This window comes from Sapajus apella, unplaced genomic scaffold, assembly GCF_009761245.1.
Source record: "Sapajus apella isolate SASKATOON/1434 unplaced genomic scaffold, GSC_monkey_1.0 scaffold31, whole genome shotgun sequence".
NCBI lineage: Eukaryota > Metazoa > Chordata > Mammalia > Primates > Cebidae > Sapajus > Sapajus apella.
Genome location: NW_022436971.1, coordinates 13,783,493 through 13,803,018, shown reverse-complemented (window position 1 = coordinate 13,803,018; position 19,526 = coordinate 13,783,493). Strand labels below are relative to the sequence as shown.

General features: G+C 46.5%; 1 protein-coding gene across 11 annotated transcripts in view; it reads left to right on the top strand.

Moving 5' to 3' along the window:
• The window catches only part of LPIN1 (lipin 1), a 150,315-nt gene extending 132,706 nt beyond the window's left edge, over nt 1–17,609 (top strand). For 10 of the 11 annotated variants that reach the window (XM_032294086.1, XM_032294084.1, XM_032294083.1 and 7 more), the window contains 4 exons: nt 5,044–5,196; nt 9,018–9,132; nt 9,950–10,053; nt 14,088–17,609. In XM_032294086.1, the coding sequence (XP_032149977.1) occupies nt 5,044–5,196; nt 9,018–9,132; nt 9,950–10,053; nt 14,088–14,247 (532 nt within the window). In that variant the 3' untranslated portion in view covers nt 14,248–17,609. The remainder of the gene's footprint in view (nt 1–5,043; nt 5,197–9,017; nt 9,133–9,949; nt 10,054–14,087) is intronic. The other variant, XM_032294091.1, reaches the window with a different exon arrangement.
• The last annotated feature ends 1,917 nt before the right edge of the window (nt 17,610–19,526 follow it).

Sequence of the window (19,526 nt, the reverse complement as noted above, 5' to 3'; positions counted from 1 at the left end):
TTCTCCTGCCTCAGCATCCCAAGTAGTTGGGATTACAGGCATGTGCCACCACGCCCAGCTAATTTTCTTTTTAGTAGAGACGGGTTTCACCATGTTGACCAGGCTGGTTTCAAACTCCTGACTTCAGGTGATCCGCCCCCCTTGGACTCCCAGAGTGCCAGGATTACAGGCACGAGTCACCTAGACCTTTTTACTTCTGCCCACAGCAGTTATTTCTTTCATGTCAGCACTTCTTTGTGTATTACACTCATCGCTCTGCCAGCAAGAGATAGGATGATGCAGTAAATAGAAGGTCTGATCAGGAGTCAGGGGCCAGGGGCCAGGATCCCAGCAGCCATTAGCTCACCCTGGGCCCTGGGACCAAGAACCTTCCCCACTCTGCACTTTGGTTTCTTCTTCTGTAAAATGAGGAGATTAGGCTAGATGATCCCTGAGGTCACTGCTAACCCAGGAATGCTCTGCTCCTGGGTTGTGTGGATTGCACAAGGGCGTATGTTGTTATTCCAAGCCAAACCTCAGCCCAAACTCAGAGGGATCTGCTAGACTTTGGTTGCACTAGGAGCTGTCCTAGGTGCCATTGGGGGTGCTGAGCAGTCTCTCCCTTCAAGAAGCTTGTGGTCTTGTGGGAAGGGCACTTAGGGCTCTCTGTAGTAAGCAGTGAGGGGCAGGTCAAGCGAGAAAGATGCTGGTTTTTATTGGACATATGTCAAGGAGAAGTTAATTTTGATTGACCAGAGGTGTCAGAGGAGGCCCCTGTGAGGTGGGGCTCAGCTGCGTCTCCACGGAGGAGCAGGGTTTCAGAGGAGAGGAAAGCTCAGCACAGGTGGAAGTAGGAGCGAGAGGGGAGGCGGGGAGATGAGCAGGTGCTGGGTGGGCTCGGAGGCTCTGGTGCAGACAGCAGGGTGAGTAGAATATGAAGCAGGAAAGTAGGCAGGAGCCAGGCTGCAGAGGGCCTGGGAGGCTACTCACCAAGCCTGAGTGGGGCTGAGCCTTCCTTTCTCAAGGTGGCTGGTGACCCTGTCTCCCTTTAGGACAGCAAATGGGGCCGCAGAGTCCCTTTTCTCTACAGCAGTGGCTCTCAACTGGTAGACATATGGCAGTGTCCAGAGATGCTTTAATGGACATAACTGGGTGCGCTGTTGACCCTTTAGAGGGTGGAGGCCAGCGATGGTGCTGAATATGTGATGATGTGGCATTGTGGGGCCTTGCTCCCCAACACACACTCATCCCGTCTCAGATGTCAGTGTTGAGAGACTCCAGTCTAGAAGCTTATCTTGCAAAATGCTCCCAAAGGTTATTTTCGCAAACTGCCTCACTCTCCCTGAGTGAGCGTCATAAGAGGGATGCAGAGATTAGGACAGAAGGAGAAAACCGTGTGTACCAAGCCTGGGCACGGATTCCCCTTTTTTTTTTTTACCGCTCTGGTATTTCTCCAGAGCTGTGTTCCAGTTGCTGAGAATGCCAGAGGAGCAGGGGAGATGGGTGTGCGTATTGCACCTTTATCCACTGGCATGTCCTACCCCAGGGTCCCACCTGTCCTGCCGGGTAATTGTTGGTTTTCCCCAAGCACTTTGCTCCCGTGGGGCAGGGCTGTGCCGTGCCTGTGGGCACCCCAAGCCCTGCATGCAGCCTGGCACAGGAATGCTTAGTGAGTGAGTGTGCATTGAAGGAATGATGGAAGGAGCCTGCAGGTTGAGCAGGGACTTGGGCTGGGCCAGCCTGTGGGGCATGTCCTGCCACTGGCTGTCCTTCTGAGTGAGGGGTCCTCCCCGTGAGGGGCGCCATGGAGACTTAGTGCTGCCTGAGCATCTGGTGGGGCACTTGTTGGCATTGGAGACAGCTTTCGTTGAAGGCAGGAGGGAAGGCTCTTCCACCAGCAAGCATTTTCCCCATTAGGTCACCTTGAGCTGGCTTTCCAGCTAAGTGTAGCTCCGCAAGCATGCTGGCATGCCGACAGTAATTCAGTGGTGTGGCCCAACTGTGAAGTGTATGTGGCAATCAAGTTCTGAGTGAGATTAGCATCTTAGATCTCTGCAAGTGGCAGCTTTTAGGACTTTGAAGTGAAGAGCTATACATGGAAATAGTGATTTCTTTTTAAAATTATATTAATTAGATGACTAAAATACAAAGATGTTTAGAAGTTAAAAAGATTGGCCAGGTGCAGTGGTTCACACCTGTAATCCCAACACTTTGGGAGGTGAGGTGGGTGGATCACGAGGCCAAGAGATGGAGACCATCCTGGCCAACATGGTGAAACCCGTCTCTACTAAAAATACAAAAAATTAGCTGGGCATGGTGGTGTGTACCTGTAGTCCCAGCTACTTGGGAGGCTGAGGCAGGAGAATTGCTTGAACTTGGCTGGTGGACGTTGTGGTGAGCGAGATCACACCATTGCCCTCTAGCCCTGTGACAGAGCAAGACTCTGTCTCCAAAAGAAAAAGAAAGAAAAAAAATTAAAAAGATAGTTTGATTTTCAGATACATCCCTGTATTCCAGACAAGCTGATATTTCTAGATTCTTTTTGTCTTAAAACTTTCCCATTTCTTACTTTTAAAGAATGTATTATTGAGCATTTCTTGAAACAAGTCCATTGGCCATTATAAAATATTCATGGTAGGGCAATACATTGGATAGGAAGTGGGTAGCTTATTCACTTACTCAGTAAATATTCACTGTCTGCTACATGCCAAGCACTGTTTTTGGCACTGGGGTTGTAGCAAAGAATGGGACAAAGTCCCTGTCCCCGGAGCTTATGGATGAATGAGAGATGCAGTTGACAAGGGACTATGATGTCATGTTAGTGATCAGTGCTAGGAAGAGAGGGAAAGGCAGAGCGAGGGCCAGTGCCTGGGTGAGGAGTGGGGGCGTGCGTGTTTCATCACATGGGGGAGGTCAAGGGAAGGACCTTCTGGGGAGGTGGGATCCAGCAGAGACCTAGAAGAGGTGAAGGTATGTGCAGTCCCTGCAGATTGGGGGAACGGTGCTCCAGGCAGGAGGAACGGCATGAGCAATTGCCAGCGCAGTTGAGCGTGGTGAGCTGGAGGAAGGATAGGAACACCTGTGTGGCTTTCCAGGAGTGAGGAGTCGGACAGTCATCGCAGATGGGGTTGGGGTTGGAGAGAAAGGTGGGGCACAGGTCTTCTTGGTCTCACAGGCCATGGTGAAGGCTTTGGACGATGCCTGCGAGAGGTGGCAGCCTCAGGAGGGCTCTGGGTGTGAGTGGGCTACAATTTACATTTTCTTAGAGCACCACACAGAGTCAGAATAGCAGCAGGAAGGTCATTCAAGATTGTCCTAGCACTGGAGGCCAGGAGCCGTGCAGTGTGGATGTGGTGGGAGCACTGGGTGGTGCCGAGGGGCGGTGTCTGGGGTGGAGCAGAGAGGACCTGCTGATTGTATGGCGTCGGGGCTGAGGGCAGGTAGATACCAACGGGGCCCCCTGAGGGTTTGACTTCACACCGGGTTAGGAGAGCACCACTTGCTCCTTGCCACTTGCAGCAGAGGCCCCCGAGGAGTCTTGGGGTGACTTGGGGAGGAGCCGTGGCAGCATGTTTGGTTTTGGAGGTACCCAGTTTGAAGTGCGAAGAGTACCTGGGGTCCACAGTGGGCGTGTCCTGCACGGTGGGTGTAATCTGGAGTTCATAGTGGCCTGCAGCTTGGGAGAGGGGTCTGGGCAGGGTTGGTGCATTTGGGAGATACCAGTGTATAGATGGTATTTTAAAATGTTTGAATAATATATTTTACTTAATCTAATGTTAATATTCAAAATAATATCACTTATGTAATCAACATAAAAACGATTAATGAAACATATACCTTCTGTTTTTTTTATAATAGACTTCGAAACTTGGTATATATTTTATACTCACAGCACATCTCATTCTAGACACTAAATTGTTGATGGTTGACAAAAGTGAAATGGAGTCCTGCTAACGCAGTAAAGTTGCGTTCAATAGAATAGTGTATGTTGCTTCAGTGTAGAGATGGCATTTAGAGCCGTGGAAGTGGGTGAGATCCCCAGATCCTCTAGAGAGTGTGGGGGGTGCAGAGAGATGAGGCCTGAGACCCTGGGCGCTTGTGTTTTTTGAGGCTGGCAGAGCTGATGGGAGCAGTCGATCCACCGTTTCTGGGAAGGGGTGGCTGCTGAGGAGGAGACCACCCAGACACTGGAGGCCTGGGAGCTGAGAGACTCAGGTGCTCTGGAAGAAGGAATGAGCCCCCGAGGCAGATGTGCCTGGGAAATCCTTTCCAAAAGAATTGGGAGTTGACACCTGGGTTTGGCAAGATGCACATCATAGGTGACCTGTGCAGGGGCAGCAAGGAAGGGAACGAGAGGACAAGAGTCTGCTTGGAGCGTGAGGAGAGGAAGGGAAGCGAAGAAGCGGACTCAGTGCCTATACACAGCTCTTTGGAAGAACTTTGCTACAAAGGGGAACAGAGAAATGGGGTCTTAGCCAGAGAGAGACTAAGGACGTTTTGGCGCGTGCGCGTGCGTGCGTGGTGTGTGTGTGTGGTTGTTTTGTCTTGGTTTGTTTTTAGGATGAAATGAGAGATTGCAGAATATTTATGTGCCGATGTGAATTACCTGAAAGAGAAGGGGCATCTGATGGGGTGTGTGTAGGGGCGAATGAACCAAATGCTGAAGCAAAGTGTGTGAATTGGCAGGCGGCTGTGGACCTGTCGCAGGGACCCTGGCCAAGAGCTGGGGCCAGGGGGAGTTCGAAGGGCCCAAGAGCAGGCAGGTGAGCCACTTTCATCCATCTGAACCTAGTTTCCATTGCAGTAAAACCCAGGGAAAGCACTCACCCAGCCATGTTCTGCTGAGGATTAAACAAAGTGGGGAATGAAAAAGCGTTTAGTGAATTACAGTGGAAGATATTTAAGCTTATTTCTCCATCACAAGCAAGATTTTGTAGAATGTGGACTTTTGTATGTGGGGGAACTTGAAACAGTGCCATTCTTATAAAACAGGGATCAGGATCTATGAATGCAAAAAGATTCCATATCTGATGCCATGAAATGTAAATGTTTTATGTCTTTCAGAAACGGATATAAGTTTCTTTACTGCTCTGCCCGCGCTATCGGGATGGCGGACATGACGCGGGGCTACCTGCACTGGGTCAACGAGAGGGGCACGGTGCTGCCCCAGGGGCCCCTGCTGCTCAGCCCCAGCAGCCTCTTCTCCGCTCTGCACAGGTACCAGCCCTGCTCCCTACATCTACACCCCGGGGCCTGTTCCAGCCCTCTCTCTTCCTCACTGCAAGTTTTATAAGAAGAGCCTCCTCACTAGTCTTCTCCAACCAGTATCCATGCTGAGTAGCAGGCACCAGAAAAATCATTCCAAATGCAGGTCCACACCCGTATTGGCTCCTTGTGGCTCTCAGGCCAAAGTCCAGACTCAGGAGCTTGGTGATTAGTGGCGCCTCTCCGGTCCCTGCATCTCAGTCTGTGTCCCCCAGACCACTCTCTGCTTGGAGTCTTTGCACATGCCATTCCCCTCTTTTTGGGTTTCCCTCCTGCTCCGTCTCTCCTTGAGTGGCCTGGATGATTCTTAATGGCCCTTGGACCATCAGCATCTGTCTCATCTCACTAGGGATCCTTAAGTGGCCCGTCTACCCACTGCCATTGTCCACCTGGCCTTCGACACCCATCATACTTGTGGTTTTCTGTCTTAGAGTTCTGGGAACACTATTCATTTTAAGGGTCCTCTAACAGACCACTAGCCAATTTCTGATTACCCACCTGCCCTCACCTACTGGGCCATATCAAGGTTGCTAAACTGTAGAAGAAAACGCTGGGCGTCCCTGTAGTTGGAGGCCCAGGGCAATTCACCAGACACTTGGCAAAGCAAAATCTACTGTGGTTGACCATGGGACATTGGTCCCTGCTGAAGGCTGATTGTAAGTATCACAGACTTGGTCTTTATGAGTGTCACGGGTGTGATTCCACCTGAATTTGAAGACCAGATGAACTGCTTCTGCTGCTAATCATGCAAACAATGGAAAAATCTAGATGGGCCCCAAATGCCTCGTTGATTCTTGTGCATTTTCCTTTAGCTCTGTAGGTACGTCTTCCGTCACGGTGTTGTTTTGCATAAGCAGTAGCTTTTCTCCTGTAGTAAAAGATCTCAGATTGAGACATGAACGTTCTCGGGGAGAAAAGTCAGGAACAACCTAGCGTATTTCAAGTCCTCAGAGTTACCACAACAGCATTGATCTCAATAGAAATCCTGATATTTTAATGCAGTTGTGTCCCTAAGCTATGCTGACAATTTGCAACAAGCCATTCATCAGCCTGTGTAAAGTAGTAAGGCTTTGCTAGGCTAAGCAAAAAGTCGACACCTTTACGCTGACATCCTACTACTAACAATAAAGTTAAAGTGATCCTTTTCAATTCCTTATTTAAATATCATGTCCAATGTATGTTGCTTTTTGCCTGGGAGGAATTATTTAAAAAGCCCTAACTCTCATTGTTTCTATGTCCTCTTGGAAGGCCAAGGCGCTCCTGTTTGTATGTCCTCTTGGAAGGCCAAATTGCCACCAGCCTGGTCCTTCCCGGGGCTGCTGTCAAGGCAAAGCCATTCCATGTGTTGGCTGTCCTGTGGAGTTCTCTAGAATTGCTGGCTAGGTCTGCCATAACACAAATGGCCTTCCTTTTTTTTTGTTTTGTTTTGTTCTGGGATACATGTGCAGAACATGCAGGTTTGTCACATAGGTATACATGTGCCATGGTGGTTTGCTGCCACTATCAACCCGTCATCCAGGTTTTAAGCCCCTCATGCATTAGTTGCATTAGGTATTTGTCCTAATGCTCTCCCTCTCCTTGCTCCTCGACAGGCCCCAGTGTGTGATGTTCCCCTCCCTGTGTCCAGGTATTGTCACTGTTCAGCTCCCACTTACGAGCGAGAACATGTGGTGTTTGGTTTTCTGTTCTGTGTTAGTTTGCTGAGAATGATGGCTTCCAGCTTCATCCATGTCCCTGCAAAGGACATGAGCTCATTCTTTTTTTTGTGGCTGCATAGTATTCTGTGGTGTATAAGTGCCACATTTTCTTTATCCAGTCTATTATTGATGGGCACACAAATGACATTCCTTAGCACAACTCTTTAACTGGGTGCAGCTCTGATTCTACTGCTAGGTTTGAATTAGGATGAAGCAGAGGAATGTAGTGGGTGGATATGTGTGCAGTGCAATTGGCAAAAGCAAGCCCTCAGCACAGGATGGCGATCACTTAGCCTTTGTTCCTTAGCCTTTTCCCAGTTTACAGCTTTTAATGAAAATAAACTGAGATTTATGTCATTGAACATATTGTTTCCTCTGTAGCGTGTGCTTTTTGTGTATTAACAAAGCCTGATCTGCGGGCATGAAGACACTCCTCCTGGATTTTATCTGAAGGTGTTGCTTTCACATGGATTTATTTAGAGTAAAGTTGCGGTGCATTTTATTTTACTTTTTCCTAAATGGATATTCGTTTGTCCCAACACCACTTTTTAAAAAGACTGTCCTGTCCTTGCTGCTCCGAGATGCTACCGTGGTCGTAGAGCAAGTGTCTGTGAACGCGTGGTTCTGTTTTGGGGCTTTTTGTTTTGTTCCATTGGCAAAGGCCTGGACAGACTGGCCAATGCCATAGTGTCCCAGTTCCCACAGCTGCAGAGGCTCCTCACCTTCCCAGCAGCAGAAGTGCTAGGCCTGGCTTTCGCTCATCCTCGGAGTTTGTAGACTCAAATTTCATCAAAACATACAAAACCCTGTTGTGAGTTGGATTGAAATCACAGTGAATCTGTAGAGCAATTTAGGAAGAATTAATATCTCAAAATTATACTGGATCTTCCAATTCAAGAGTACTGTCAGTTTCTTCACTTCTTTAGGTCTTTCCTAATATATTTCAGCCATGAAAAATATTAGGAATTTTAACCATGAAGATCCGGCACATCTGTTGGGTTTATTCCTAGACATTTGATATTTTAAAATTTGATTTAAAATACCATTTACACAATTACCTTTTCTGCTTGTTTCTGATGCATGAACATGCAATTTTGTACATTGACTTGTTAACCTTATTAGTCTTATTAATTCTGGTAATTCATGTGTAGTTTCATCTTTTAATGTGCATATTTGTTTTTTGTGATGACAGTTTTTTCCCCTGAATTCTTTCTAACATGTATAACTTTTATTTATTTTTCTTACTTTATTGCACTGATAGGATGGGCCATACAGCAATGAATTGACACGCTGATGCAGACCACCATGATTTTAACTGTTAATAAGATGTTCACTGTAGGTGTTTTCAGTATTCCCTTCTGTTCCTGGTTGGAGTTTCCATTTGGATTAGATGTTAAATTGTATCAAATGCCTCCTTTTAAATTTAAATTTATATATATATATATATGTATTTTAAGTTGGAAGATAACTGGTATCAGATACCCGTTTTGTATCTATTAAGACGATCATGTTTTCTCTTTTAACCTGACAATGTGTTATATTAATTTTAAATATTAAATTGCTATTTCATTCCTGGAATAAACCCAGCTTTTATACGTTGCTGTAATTTGCACACACACACACACACACACACACACATATCTATGTATATGTATATTTTTTAGAATTTTTACACTTATATTCACAAATGAGATGGGTCCACACTTTGCTCATACTTTTCTGTTTTAGGGTTTTTTTTAAGGTTATGCTAGCCTCATCGAATTAATTTGGAGATGTTCCTTTTTGTTTTTAATGCTCTGTCATTCTTTGTTCCCTGGATGATCAGAATTCTTCTTGAAATGGTTCATCCTTAGAGTTTTCTTTGTAGAAAGACTTGGAGGTATGGGTAGAAAGACTTGGAAGTGTGGGTTCACCTTCCATCTCCTGCTTTTTGGGATGTCTTAACTGCCTGACACATATTAAACTTTTGAGGGTTTGAGTTTTCCTAGTGTTGTGGCAGCTTTGTCAGCAAAAAATAGTTTGATGCTAAAGGAAGCGTAGCCTCTCATGTTAATCTATTATTTATTTGTTTAACAGAGAAGTGATTGAAAAGAAGCCAGAAAAGTTTAAAGTCCAGTGTCTGACAGACATCAAAAACCTGTTCTTCCCCAATACGGAACCCTTTTATGCTGCTTTTGGAAACCGGCCAGCTGTAAGTAGTAGACAGGGTATGGAAGAACCCTTGAAATGACTGCCTTTTCTGGTTGCTGTCATCTGAAAGCCCCATCCTAGAACTGTATGTAGAGTCAGATTCTCATCCTAGAAGGAGCCGCCTGGTGAAGAACCACTTGCCCACATCTAAAGGCAGGAGGATTACAAATTATCTTATGGCCTCCAGGCTTCTTTGAAGGTTTGCAAGTGGGTCAAAGCTTGAGATGTGGGGCTTAAAACTCCAAATTCCAAATCACTCATTAGAGCAGTAAAGCAAGAACATTTAATTGGATTTGGTTCTTTCTACCAGAAGGGAACCGCAAAATTAGTCCTAACCATGATGGCGAATTCAGCATCTCAAGTTTGAAGAGTCTAGTATTGTCTGATATCATGAAAGAAGTGCTTTGAGGTTTTGTATGTATTGCCCAAATTTACTGGAAAGCCAAGTATTCTAGAGAATATGGTTGGGTACTAATTGCTCCGTGGGAAAGTCCTACTTTTGAAAGTTATGACAGATTTTCATGAAGTAGGAAAATGGGTCAGAGAATAACCTGAAGGAACGTTAGAATTGCGGGGGATAGGCTAGGTTGTCTTTTCTTTAACTCAGTCCTTGAACAGTTGAGAGAATTGAGACCCAGAGAGCAAGTCTAATTGAACAGTTTCCCATCAAAGGATATTCTTGTCACTGTACCACTTTGAGGTAGAGCTTTGGTTAATGAAAATTTGCGATGTCATCAAATCAGAAATACCATGTACGTGTTTTTACAGTGAAATCTTTTTTTCTAATGAACACTTTAAATCACCTTTACTAAATATAGGATGTGTATTCATACAAGCAAGTAGGAGTGTCTTTGAATAGAATATTTACCGTCAACCCTAAAGGAGAGCTGGTACAGGAGCACGCGAAGACCAACATCTCGTCGTGAGTGTTGTACATGTTTTATGTGATCATTCTGTCAGTTCCACTCTTTTAACATGGCACTTCACGCTTTGCAGTGTACCTTATCTCCTTTGCTGCCTATATGTTAATGTCTAATTCTTATCTGAAAAAATATATTTCAACTCCTTGTATTTTGTCCAGAACGTAACTTTTAGACAACTGAAATTAAATCAGATCCCCCTGAGTCTAAAATTTTAAACTCATGGTTAGATTCTGCTACAGAATGGAATTAAATGAATTTGAAAACTAGTAGTTTAGATTTGCCAAGTTAGGTTTGAAAGCCTAGAATGTGAATGAGAAATGTAACCAAACCGAAACATGTGAAGCTATATTTAAAGATGAGGAACTGTATATCTCTTCACATACCAAATGTTTCTTACCAGAAACATTGCTGTGCAATTGTTAAGAATTCCCCTCATATTTTTGGTCAAAGCCCACTTTTCCTGAGTTGGTGGGCTAAATGGGATTACTTTTTCTAATGAGGCATCCTTGTGTGCTTAGAATCACTCCTTTTTTTTTTGATATGGAGTTTTGCCCTTGTTGCCCAGGCTGATCTCATCTCAGCGCAACTTCCGCCTCCTGGGTTAAAGTGATTCTCCTGCCTCAGCCTCCCCAGTAGCTGGGATTACAGGCATGCTCCACTATGCCTGACTAATTTTGTATTTTTAGTAGAGATGGGGTTTCTCCATGTTGGTCAGGCTGGTTTGAACTCTCGACCTCAGGTAATCCTCCTGACTTGGCCTCCCAAAGTACTGGGATTACAGGCATTAGCCACTGTACCTGGCTTAGAATCACTCTTGATTTTATCCTGTTCCCCTTGGATTCCTGACTTCTTAGAATGGAGCGCACTTCCTCATTCCATGCTGTGGGGAGGTTGGCCCACTGGGTGACATCAGCCCAGGCAGACATGTGTCTTCCTGCCTTGTCCATTTCAGAGACTTCACCTCTGCTGGCCTGCTCTGTACAGACCTGGAAAAGAGCCTCGGGCCTTAGTGACCCCAGAGAGCCTGATGGGGTCCTCTTTATCTGGAGGGGTTAGAGGGGGAGTTTGGTTCTAGGAGATCCCTGTGGATTGGTTTTCTCCATGTAGCTCCTGTGGTTTTAGACAGAGAGATAAGTTCTCTCTAGGGCAGATTTTTACTTTCAAGATGGTCCTTACACCAGTTGGATTCTAATTGAGTATCAGTAGGGCAGTTCCAGGCTAACAGGAGTCCTGGTGCCCCATAAGACTCCTCTAACCCTACAGCCATGCCATTATCCAAGCAGTCCTCAAGGTATATGCAGAGAGAGGGGAGGATGGAGCCAAGGCCCTGTTCCCTCCTGCAGAAGGCGAGTCAGTGTCAGGCTGCTTCCTGATTGGACGAAAAACTGCAGAGCTTGATTCCTTTCTTGACCCTTCCTTGTGGTTCTGCCCCATCCATTGTTCTAAGTGGCCAACTGTGACAGTGTCTCATTCCCAGTCCTCCCTTATTCCCCAGACTGGAGAGGACCTAGTAGGTTTCTGTTTAGGATCTGTGTTAGTCTGTTTTCATGCTGCTAATAAAGATATGGACCCAAGGCTGGGTAATTTATACAGGAAAAAAGATTTAGGCCAGGTGTGGTGGCTCACACCTGTAATCCCAGCACTTTGGGAGGCTGAGGTGGGCAGATTACCTGAGGTCAGGAGTTTGAGACCAGCCTGACCAACATGGTAAAACCCTGTCTCTACTAAAAATACAAAAATTTGCTGGCCATGGCGGCATGCACTTGTAATCCCAGCTACTCTGGAGGCTGAGGCAGGAGAATCACTTGAACCCAGAGGTGGAGATGGCAGTGAGTCAAGATCACATCACTGCACTCCAGCCCAGGTGACAGAGTGAGACTTGGTCTTAAAAAAAAAAAAATAAAAGGGAGGCCTCAAGATCATGGTGGAAGGCAAGGAGAAACAAGTCACGTCTTACATGGATGGCAGCAGGCAGAAAGAGAGCTCGTGCAGGGAAACTCCCCCTTATAAGACCATCAGATCTCACGTGACTTATTCACTATCATGAGAACAGCATGGGAAAGATGCCCCCATGATTCCATTACCTCCCACTGGGACCCTCCCACAACACATGGGAATTCAAGATGAGACTTGGGTGGGGACACAGCCAAACCACATCAGGATCAAAAGTAACTCTCAACCATTGAGACACTGTCCAGGAATGGGAAAGTGGCAGGTCTTGCCATGAGGTGCAGGGAAAGAGGGACTCCAGCATTGGAGAGGGTTTGGCTAGGTGGCCTCTGAGGTCATTGCATTGACTGAGGCCCTAGGGTTAAAATGCACACCTCACCCAGGGCTTGGCCTAGGGTGGAGCTCTGCAGACTTTCTGTCATTTACACCTGGACTGGAGGTGGGGTTGTTCCTGTGAGAGAGTAGCTTTCCTCCCCCGGGAAGCACACATTTCTCTGGGATTGAACTTGGAATAGCTGTTTCTGAGCCAAGTAGGTGCTTTCCCTTCAGAACTGGGACAGACATCTGAAATGTCTTCAGATGGATGGGGCCACACAGGGGAGCAGCTCAGTTCTTTTTCCCTGTGTCTGTGAGTGTCTGTGCATGAGTTCTGCCTGCTCAGGAGGAGCCCCGCACATGGAGGTCGGTCTCGGGAAGGCGTGCAGATGGAACTGGCCTGGTGCTCAGAGCGTGTGAGAGCAGGTTTGGTTCCAGTGCCCACCGCAGGCTTGCAGTCAAGCCTGCAGGGAGGGGCCTTCCTGCCGCAGCCACAAACCTCAGACAAATAAGCCTTAAAACCAGGAGGTATTTAAAAAATCTGTCTGTTTGTTTGAATCCCCAGGAAAGACATAACTCTTGGTTTTGTGTTAAGAGACATCATTTTCCCATTTTGTGCAAGCATACAGTTTCTCATAGGTCGTTCAGAGGTCCTTTATTCAATGCACACACTCAGCCTTATTTAGTACGTTACTTTATACCTCACAACATGCAAATTCCTGAGATTGGGATTTTGAAAGTTCCTTAGGTTCTTAGCAATTTGGAACTAGACAGGGATCAGTGACTGTCAAGGGGGAATCTGGGGTTGGCTGGCAGAGGGCTGGGTGTGTCAGAATCTCAGTTTGGAGGTACCTGGAGGTCTGAACATGCATATGCAACGTAGCAACTTTCTTTTCATAGCACAAGCCACAGAAACTAATACACAACAGCTTTTTGGGCATGCAAAGAAAAGAGAGCAAGAGAACATTGTAGGGAGCATTGGGAAACCTTGCTGTAATTCAGCTCCACACACTATAAGGATGAAGGGCTCCGGGAAGGCAAGACATTTGTTCGAGGTTACAGCCAGTGGGAGAGCCCAGGTCTCTTGACCGTCATGCCAATTAGGGCTTTTTCCCCTAAGACATGTTGATAATTTGTTGTTTAGATACATTTGAGCACCCAGTATACATTACTTTAGTGTTGCATATGTTATTTTATTTAATTATCCGTAAAACTGTGGCATAGTTTTTATTTTCCTCCCTTTAAAGTGGAGGAAATTGGCTTAGAGAGGTTACGCCATTTGCCCAAGATCACACAGCTAGTAAATGGCAGAGCTGAAGGTCAAGTCAGTCTACTTAAGCCCGGACCCAGCTCCTTTTCACTATGCAATGAAGCAATCTTTGTCTGGTCCTCCAAAGATGTGCCTTGTCTGTGATTCTTCCCCCGATGTCCCTAATGTGACCGCCGCCGCAGGCTCTGTCCGTTGGTCCTGCTGACGTCCTCCTGCCCTCTTTTCCTCGGCTGTCTCCCCTTCATCTGTCCTTCAAGCGAAGTCAGGTCCTACCCACCTCTTCCCCAGGGCCTCCTCTGACACCTCCTTTGCATACCCTTCATTTTTGTCTCTCATTTCCGATTCATCAATAACAAATTATTCTAGAATGACTTCGGTCATGTGAATTAGTAGGTGGTCCGCTCCTTGAGGTTGTAGCTCTCTCTTGACTTCTGCATGCAGCCCCGGTTGCGTAGCTGGTGTCGCTCAGTGGCAGTGACGATGTCCCTTTCCTTCCAGGTACGTCAGACTCTGTGAAGTGGTTGACCATGTTTTCCCATTGCTGAAAAGAAGCCATTCTTCAGACTTTCCCTGCTCGGATACCTTCAGTAACTTCACCTTTTGGAGAGAGCCACTGCCACCTTTTGAAAACCAGGACATTCATTCTGCCTCCTCGTAAAATGTCCCAAGCAGCCTCTTGCCAGCAAGTGCAGAGCCTGGTGGTCACCCATTAAAAGATAGTTCTCCCCAGAGCACACAGCTCCAGCTGGGAGCCTGACGCATCGCCATTTGCCTGACAGCAGAGAGAGTTGAGAAGCATTTCTCCCCGCCCCACCCCAGGGGGCATGTTTCTAAGCAAGATAGGAAGGGAGTACTTTCTAGATGAGGAATTGGGTGCATTTGTACCATGGAAAGCATTCCTCAGTTGTGGGTGAATGCCAGTGACCACCTTTCCGGCCTGCCCCAGCAAGTAGCTGTTGGTTCATGTGCAGCTTGGGCCGGTGAAACCGAGGAAGAAGGTGGCTGTCTGAGGGCTGTCCCCGCCTAGGACAGGGTCAGTCGAGGAACGCCAGATGTGCACGGTTATTAGCAAAGTAGGGGGCACATTTCCATTATAGTGATGTTAGTGCCACCGCCTTCTGAACACAGTGGGGAAGGGAAGTGAAAGCTCACGTGACCTGGATCTGAGTCTCCCATGGGAATCCAGGCGTCACCGGGTCCAGGCCTGGCCTCAGATTTGGCCGTGTGGATGGGCCCCTTGCAGTGTTTGCTGACTAGTCTCATGTTTAGGTGATAAGTTTTTCTTTAATTCCGTTGGTTAATGATAGCCTATTTAATTGGCATATCTCCCCCATTATTTTTTGTGGCTCACGGCCGGAATATTTATGCCTTAACGTATCAATGGCAGACATTTTATTTAGAATGCGCTTTGCCTAGCTCTTGGCAACTTTGTAACGCCTTGGATGAAAATGATAGTAAATATTACTAAGGTGGTGTTTTGAGTGAGTTCGGCACTGCCGCGTCCTTCCATCCAGCAAGGCGCTGCAGAAGACGTCGACTTGAGCGCACGTACGCCAAATGAGAACAATACCAACTCCTATCGGGAGCCCTCCAAAGAAACTGGTTGGTTTTAAGAAAATAGTTTCAAGAAGTTAAAATATATTCTTTGTAGATATTATTTATGGTTTTACTCTGCTTAGGTTACTGTGATAGGCATTTCAGTCATATTCTTTCTATACCACAGTCATTGATATATTCAAAAGATAATCTGTGTTAGTCTCCTCAAAGGGCCTTATTCTGTCTTTCTCATAGACTGACCTTCTTTGGGAATTTATGAGGTCATTTCTTTTCCTTAGCTTTTTCCACTCAAATTAAGGGCAAGTGAAAAAGTAATAATTTGAGTGGCATTCTTTAAGCCGATAGAATGTGATTCTTTTACTTGTTTATTACACTGGCTTATGGAAAGAACCATTGGAAAAGTGTAAGAATTATTTTGGTAAAAGATTTTGCTTTACTTTTCGAAGCATTATTTTTTTAAAGAGTGTTTTACTCTAATGACTGAAACATTTTCCTATTTAAATTTCATCGTTAGAGTGACAGGAGGCAAAAAATGGAACAGCTGAATGCAGTTTTACTCTTTCTGTGAAAGAAAATCCACAGGGTCGTTGCCTCCGTTGTAGTGGTGGGCTCTGTTAGCATCGACTGCCTTTGCCGAACGGTTCATGTGGACACACAAAGGCAAACCTGGATTTGCCATTGATTGCAGATTTCTGTAGAAACGGGTGTGCATGCGCAGATTCCCTTTTGGAGACATTAAAAATAATTTAAAATAGTCCTGCCTGAGGTTGCAGTGAGCCAAGATTGCACCACTGCACTCCAGCCTGGGCAACAGACTCCTTCTCAAAAGAAGAAAATAGTCCTGCCTTAACTAACTCCTCTGCACTTGTTCACTAGTAACCTAAGGAGGGTGTATTCATTCTTTATGCAATGAGGGTATTTTTGAGTGAATTTTAACTGCTGTGAACTCAGTATAAGCTCATGTTGGCCTGCAAAGGTTCACACAGTTTCTCCTTTGCGCCCGGGAGGAACTCGGGCTGCGAGAATGGGGTGACGCATCCCTCAATGCCGTTCACCTCCGAGCGTCCCTCTGCAGCGCGCTCTCCAGGTGGAGTTTCAGAGCATGCAGTTTTGGACTCTGAATTTTGAGGTACCTTAAACTTCCACATCACTGCACCCTGAAACAAAGCATGTCTTCCAGAAAGTCACACTCTCAGATCTGTGTCAAGTTCAGTGTGAGCCCTCGCAAGGCCGGCTTCTGAAAATGAGGTTGTCAATGGGCTGCACTCATGCATATGAAAGCTGATTTATCTCTGTGTACATGACTATAACCCAGTGACGCTGAGGTCATGTGCTGGAATGCTGTATTTGGACCACACATTTCAAAGTTGCCCTATGGAAACGAGTCACACCTAGTGACAAGTCATCCAGTGGTTGTCACCTGTGATGAAGAAAAATACGTATACCTGGCATAGAGAAAAACATATACCTGGTACATTGGAGAAAAATAATTATACTTTCAAAGAGACTTCCCTTGGCAATTTTAGGTTTGGATCACCGCTGCAAGCACATTTTATTTACATTCGATCCGTATTTATATATGCTGGTGCAATGATATAATCACTATCATACTTCATTGTGTTGCACTGGATGCAAAGTTAGAAAATATTGCAATAAATGAGACCGATGAAAGACTTCTCTGAAAATCAGGCGTGTGAATTTTACATAGTTTTTGGTAAGTTATTAAGTTGTTGATTTTCTGGGGGATGTTATCAAGCATATTCTAAAAATATATCTTCAGGCTGTGAATTGTTCATGATTTAGAACAGATGTTTTTTCCTGATATTTCAGATTTAAATGGTTAAAAGACCAACCTTCTCTATGAACTTGGGAGGGACCGAGGGATGAAGGAATAGAGGGCAGGCCGTACCCAGGGGCCCTCTCTGCCCTGGTGGATGATTCAGGAGCAGGGAGGTTTCAGTCAAGTGAATTTCATGAAGTGCCTCCCAGGGCCTGGCCCAGAATCAGTGTTTAGCACATGGCAGTTCCCCAGCCTCACATCTGCTGTCCTCATTTTTTGGACTCTTCTCTGTCGTATACCCCAGATTCATTCTTCATTTTGAATGAATCAAAATCCTTGACTAGTCCAATCATATAAGCTGAAAACTGTCATAATTCCTATTGATTTTACATGTTGACCTGGCAGGAGATTTCCTGTTGATTTACCTGTGTCAGCCTAAGCATTTCTGGAATAAATGGAAAAGTATTGGCTCCTAAAGGCAACATAGCTGGCCAAGATCCTAGGCTGAATTCCTAACGAAGCCTAAATCCAAACAGTTCATCTCTAGGTGCCTGTAGAATTAATGCTTTTGCATCTTAAAAAACAAAACCTCATTTTGTTCTGGACTGTCACGGATTTGTTCCAACTCTGACTTCAGTGTGTGGGCTCTTTTATCTATAAAATAAAGATTCGTCTAGACTGTTGTCTTGGGCCTGTCGATTCCCACGTGCTGGCGGAGCTCTGCAGGCAGCTCTCACATGTGCAGGGGAAACGAGCTTGGGAGCTTGGATTTCCGCAGTGTCTCAGCTGTGATCACCTGAATGTTTAAAATGCTTTATAGCCTGGTTCTCAAACACTGACACATCAGCACTCTTGCATTGGAGGCCGAGGAATGTTGATGATGGGGCCACTGGCCATCAGCATCGGAGCCCAGAGTGCCCTTTCCAGGAAAAGGGAATGCGCGTGGCCCTACTATAGCCCTGGAGGAAATAAGTCGGCTGCATCTTAAAAAATTAAAAAACTGGCTGGTAGAATAGAAACGTGGTGTACCCTCATCCGCTGCTCCAGGAGAAATTTGTCCCGTCTCCACTCACATTCGTCTGCCTCTGCTCTTTTATTATTTAAAGTCTGTTTTCTTATTTTCATTTTTTTGGGAGACAGGATCTTGCTCTGTCACTCAGGCTGGAGTGCAGTGGTGCGATCATAGCTTGCTGTAACCTTGAATTCCTGGGCTCAGGTGATCCTCCTGCATCAGCCTCCAACTGGCTAGGACCACAGGCACATGCCACCACACCTGGCTAATTTTTGACCACTACCTTTTGTATTTTGTATTTGATCTTCAGATCTAGTTGGGAGCAGCACTGTGCCCCATCTCTGCCTTAAAGTAAGAGAAGGCGGTGAAAATGCCACTGGGTTTTCTGCCTTTCTGCTTCCACCCCCCTTTTCAACTCCTGCTGCGTCGAAGGTGGTGGTCAGTGTCACTTCTGTTGCAAGCCAGGCAGGGGGGGCTTGGTACCTCAAGGAAACCAGAACCTGAACAGACAGAAGCTGACCCCGGAAGTCAGTGGGCCCAAATGGCCACCTGAGGGCACAATCGCTTTTGGTTTGGCAGCACAGCCTTTAAAAAAAAAAAAAAAGTCTCCGCTTTGACAAAGGCCCCTTCCCGGGTGGTGCTGGCCTTGGAGACCAGCCAGGCTGTGGATCCGACTTGTGAGGAGGGGGGGAGTTCCTTAAGGGACTGTTTTGGTACCAACGTGGCTGAAGTTGGCACAGCACAAGGTCAACAATAACTGGCTGGAAAGGGAGCTGTCTGTGGCTCTGTTTGTTCAGGTCTAAAAGCCATTTACATTTGTGCCTCTCACAGTGGAGTCTGCAGTTCCAGCACTAGGGGACTTGTTAGAAATACAAATGCTTGGGGACTTACCCTAGACCTGCTGAATCTAACCGTGGACGAGGGACTGGGTTATCCGTTTTAAGAGGTCCTTCAGGGGATTCTGCGTCTTGTACAAGTTGGAGATGCAGGGTTTACACGGTACAGCGGAGGCCCTGCCTCCTGCTCCCAAGTAGGCTCTCCTGTATTGCTCAGCTCGCTTCTGACTTTAATTTGGCCTGGCCAGAGCATCGCTCACTGCCCAGGGCTCACACAGAGCTGCCGCAGGAGGGAAGCCCCTGGAAAGACTGTTTTCCCCACAGCCACTCCTGAAAAGGAGCTTGGAAACCCAGTATAGATGCTCGCTTGAGTCACAAGGTGTCGTTGTGATCCTCTGATACGCAGCTTCTAGCCTGAGATGCCTTCCCAAGGATCTCAGATGTGAGCGGCCCAGACTGGGAGGCGATTTCAGGCTGTGCAGCCTGGAGCGTGTGTGTGGTGGGGGTGGGGGGGATGGGGGGTGGGGTTTGGAGGGAAGAATGTGTGTGTGGGTGTTGGGGTTTGGAGTGTGTGTTGGGGTTTGGTGTGTGTGTGTGTGAGTGTTGGGGTTTGGAGTGTGTGTGTATAGTGGGGTGGGGTTTGGAGTGTGTGTGTGTGTGGTGGAGTTTGGAGTGTGTTTGTGTAGTGGGGTTTGGAGAGTGTGTGTGTGTGTGTGTGTGTGTGTGTGTGTGGGGTTTGGAGGGTGTGTGTG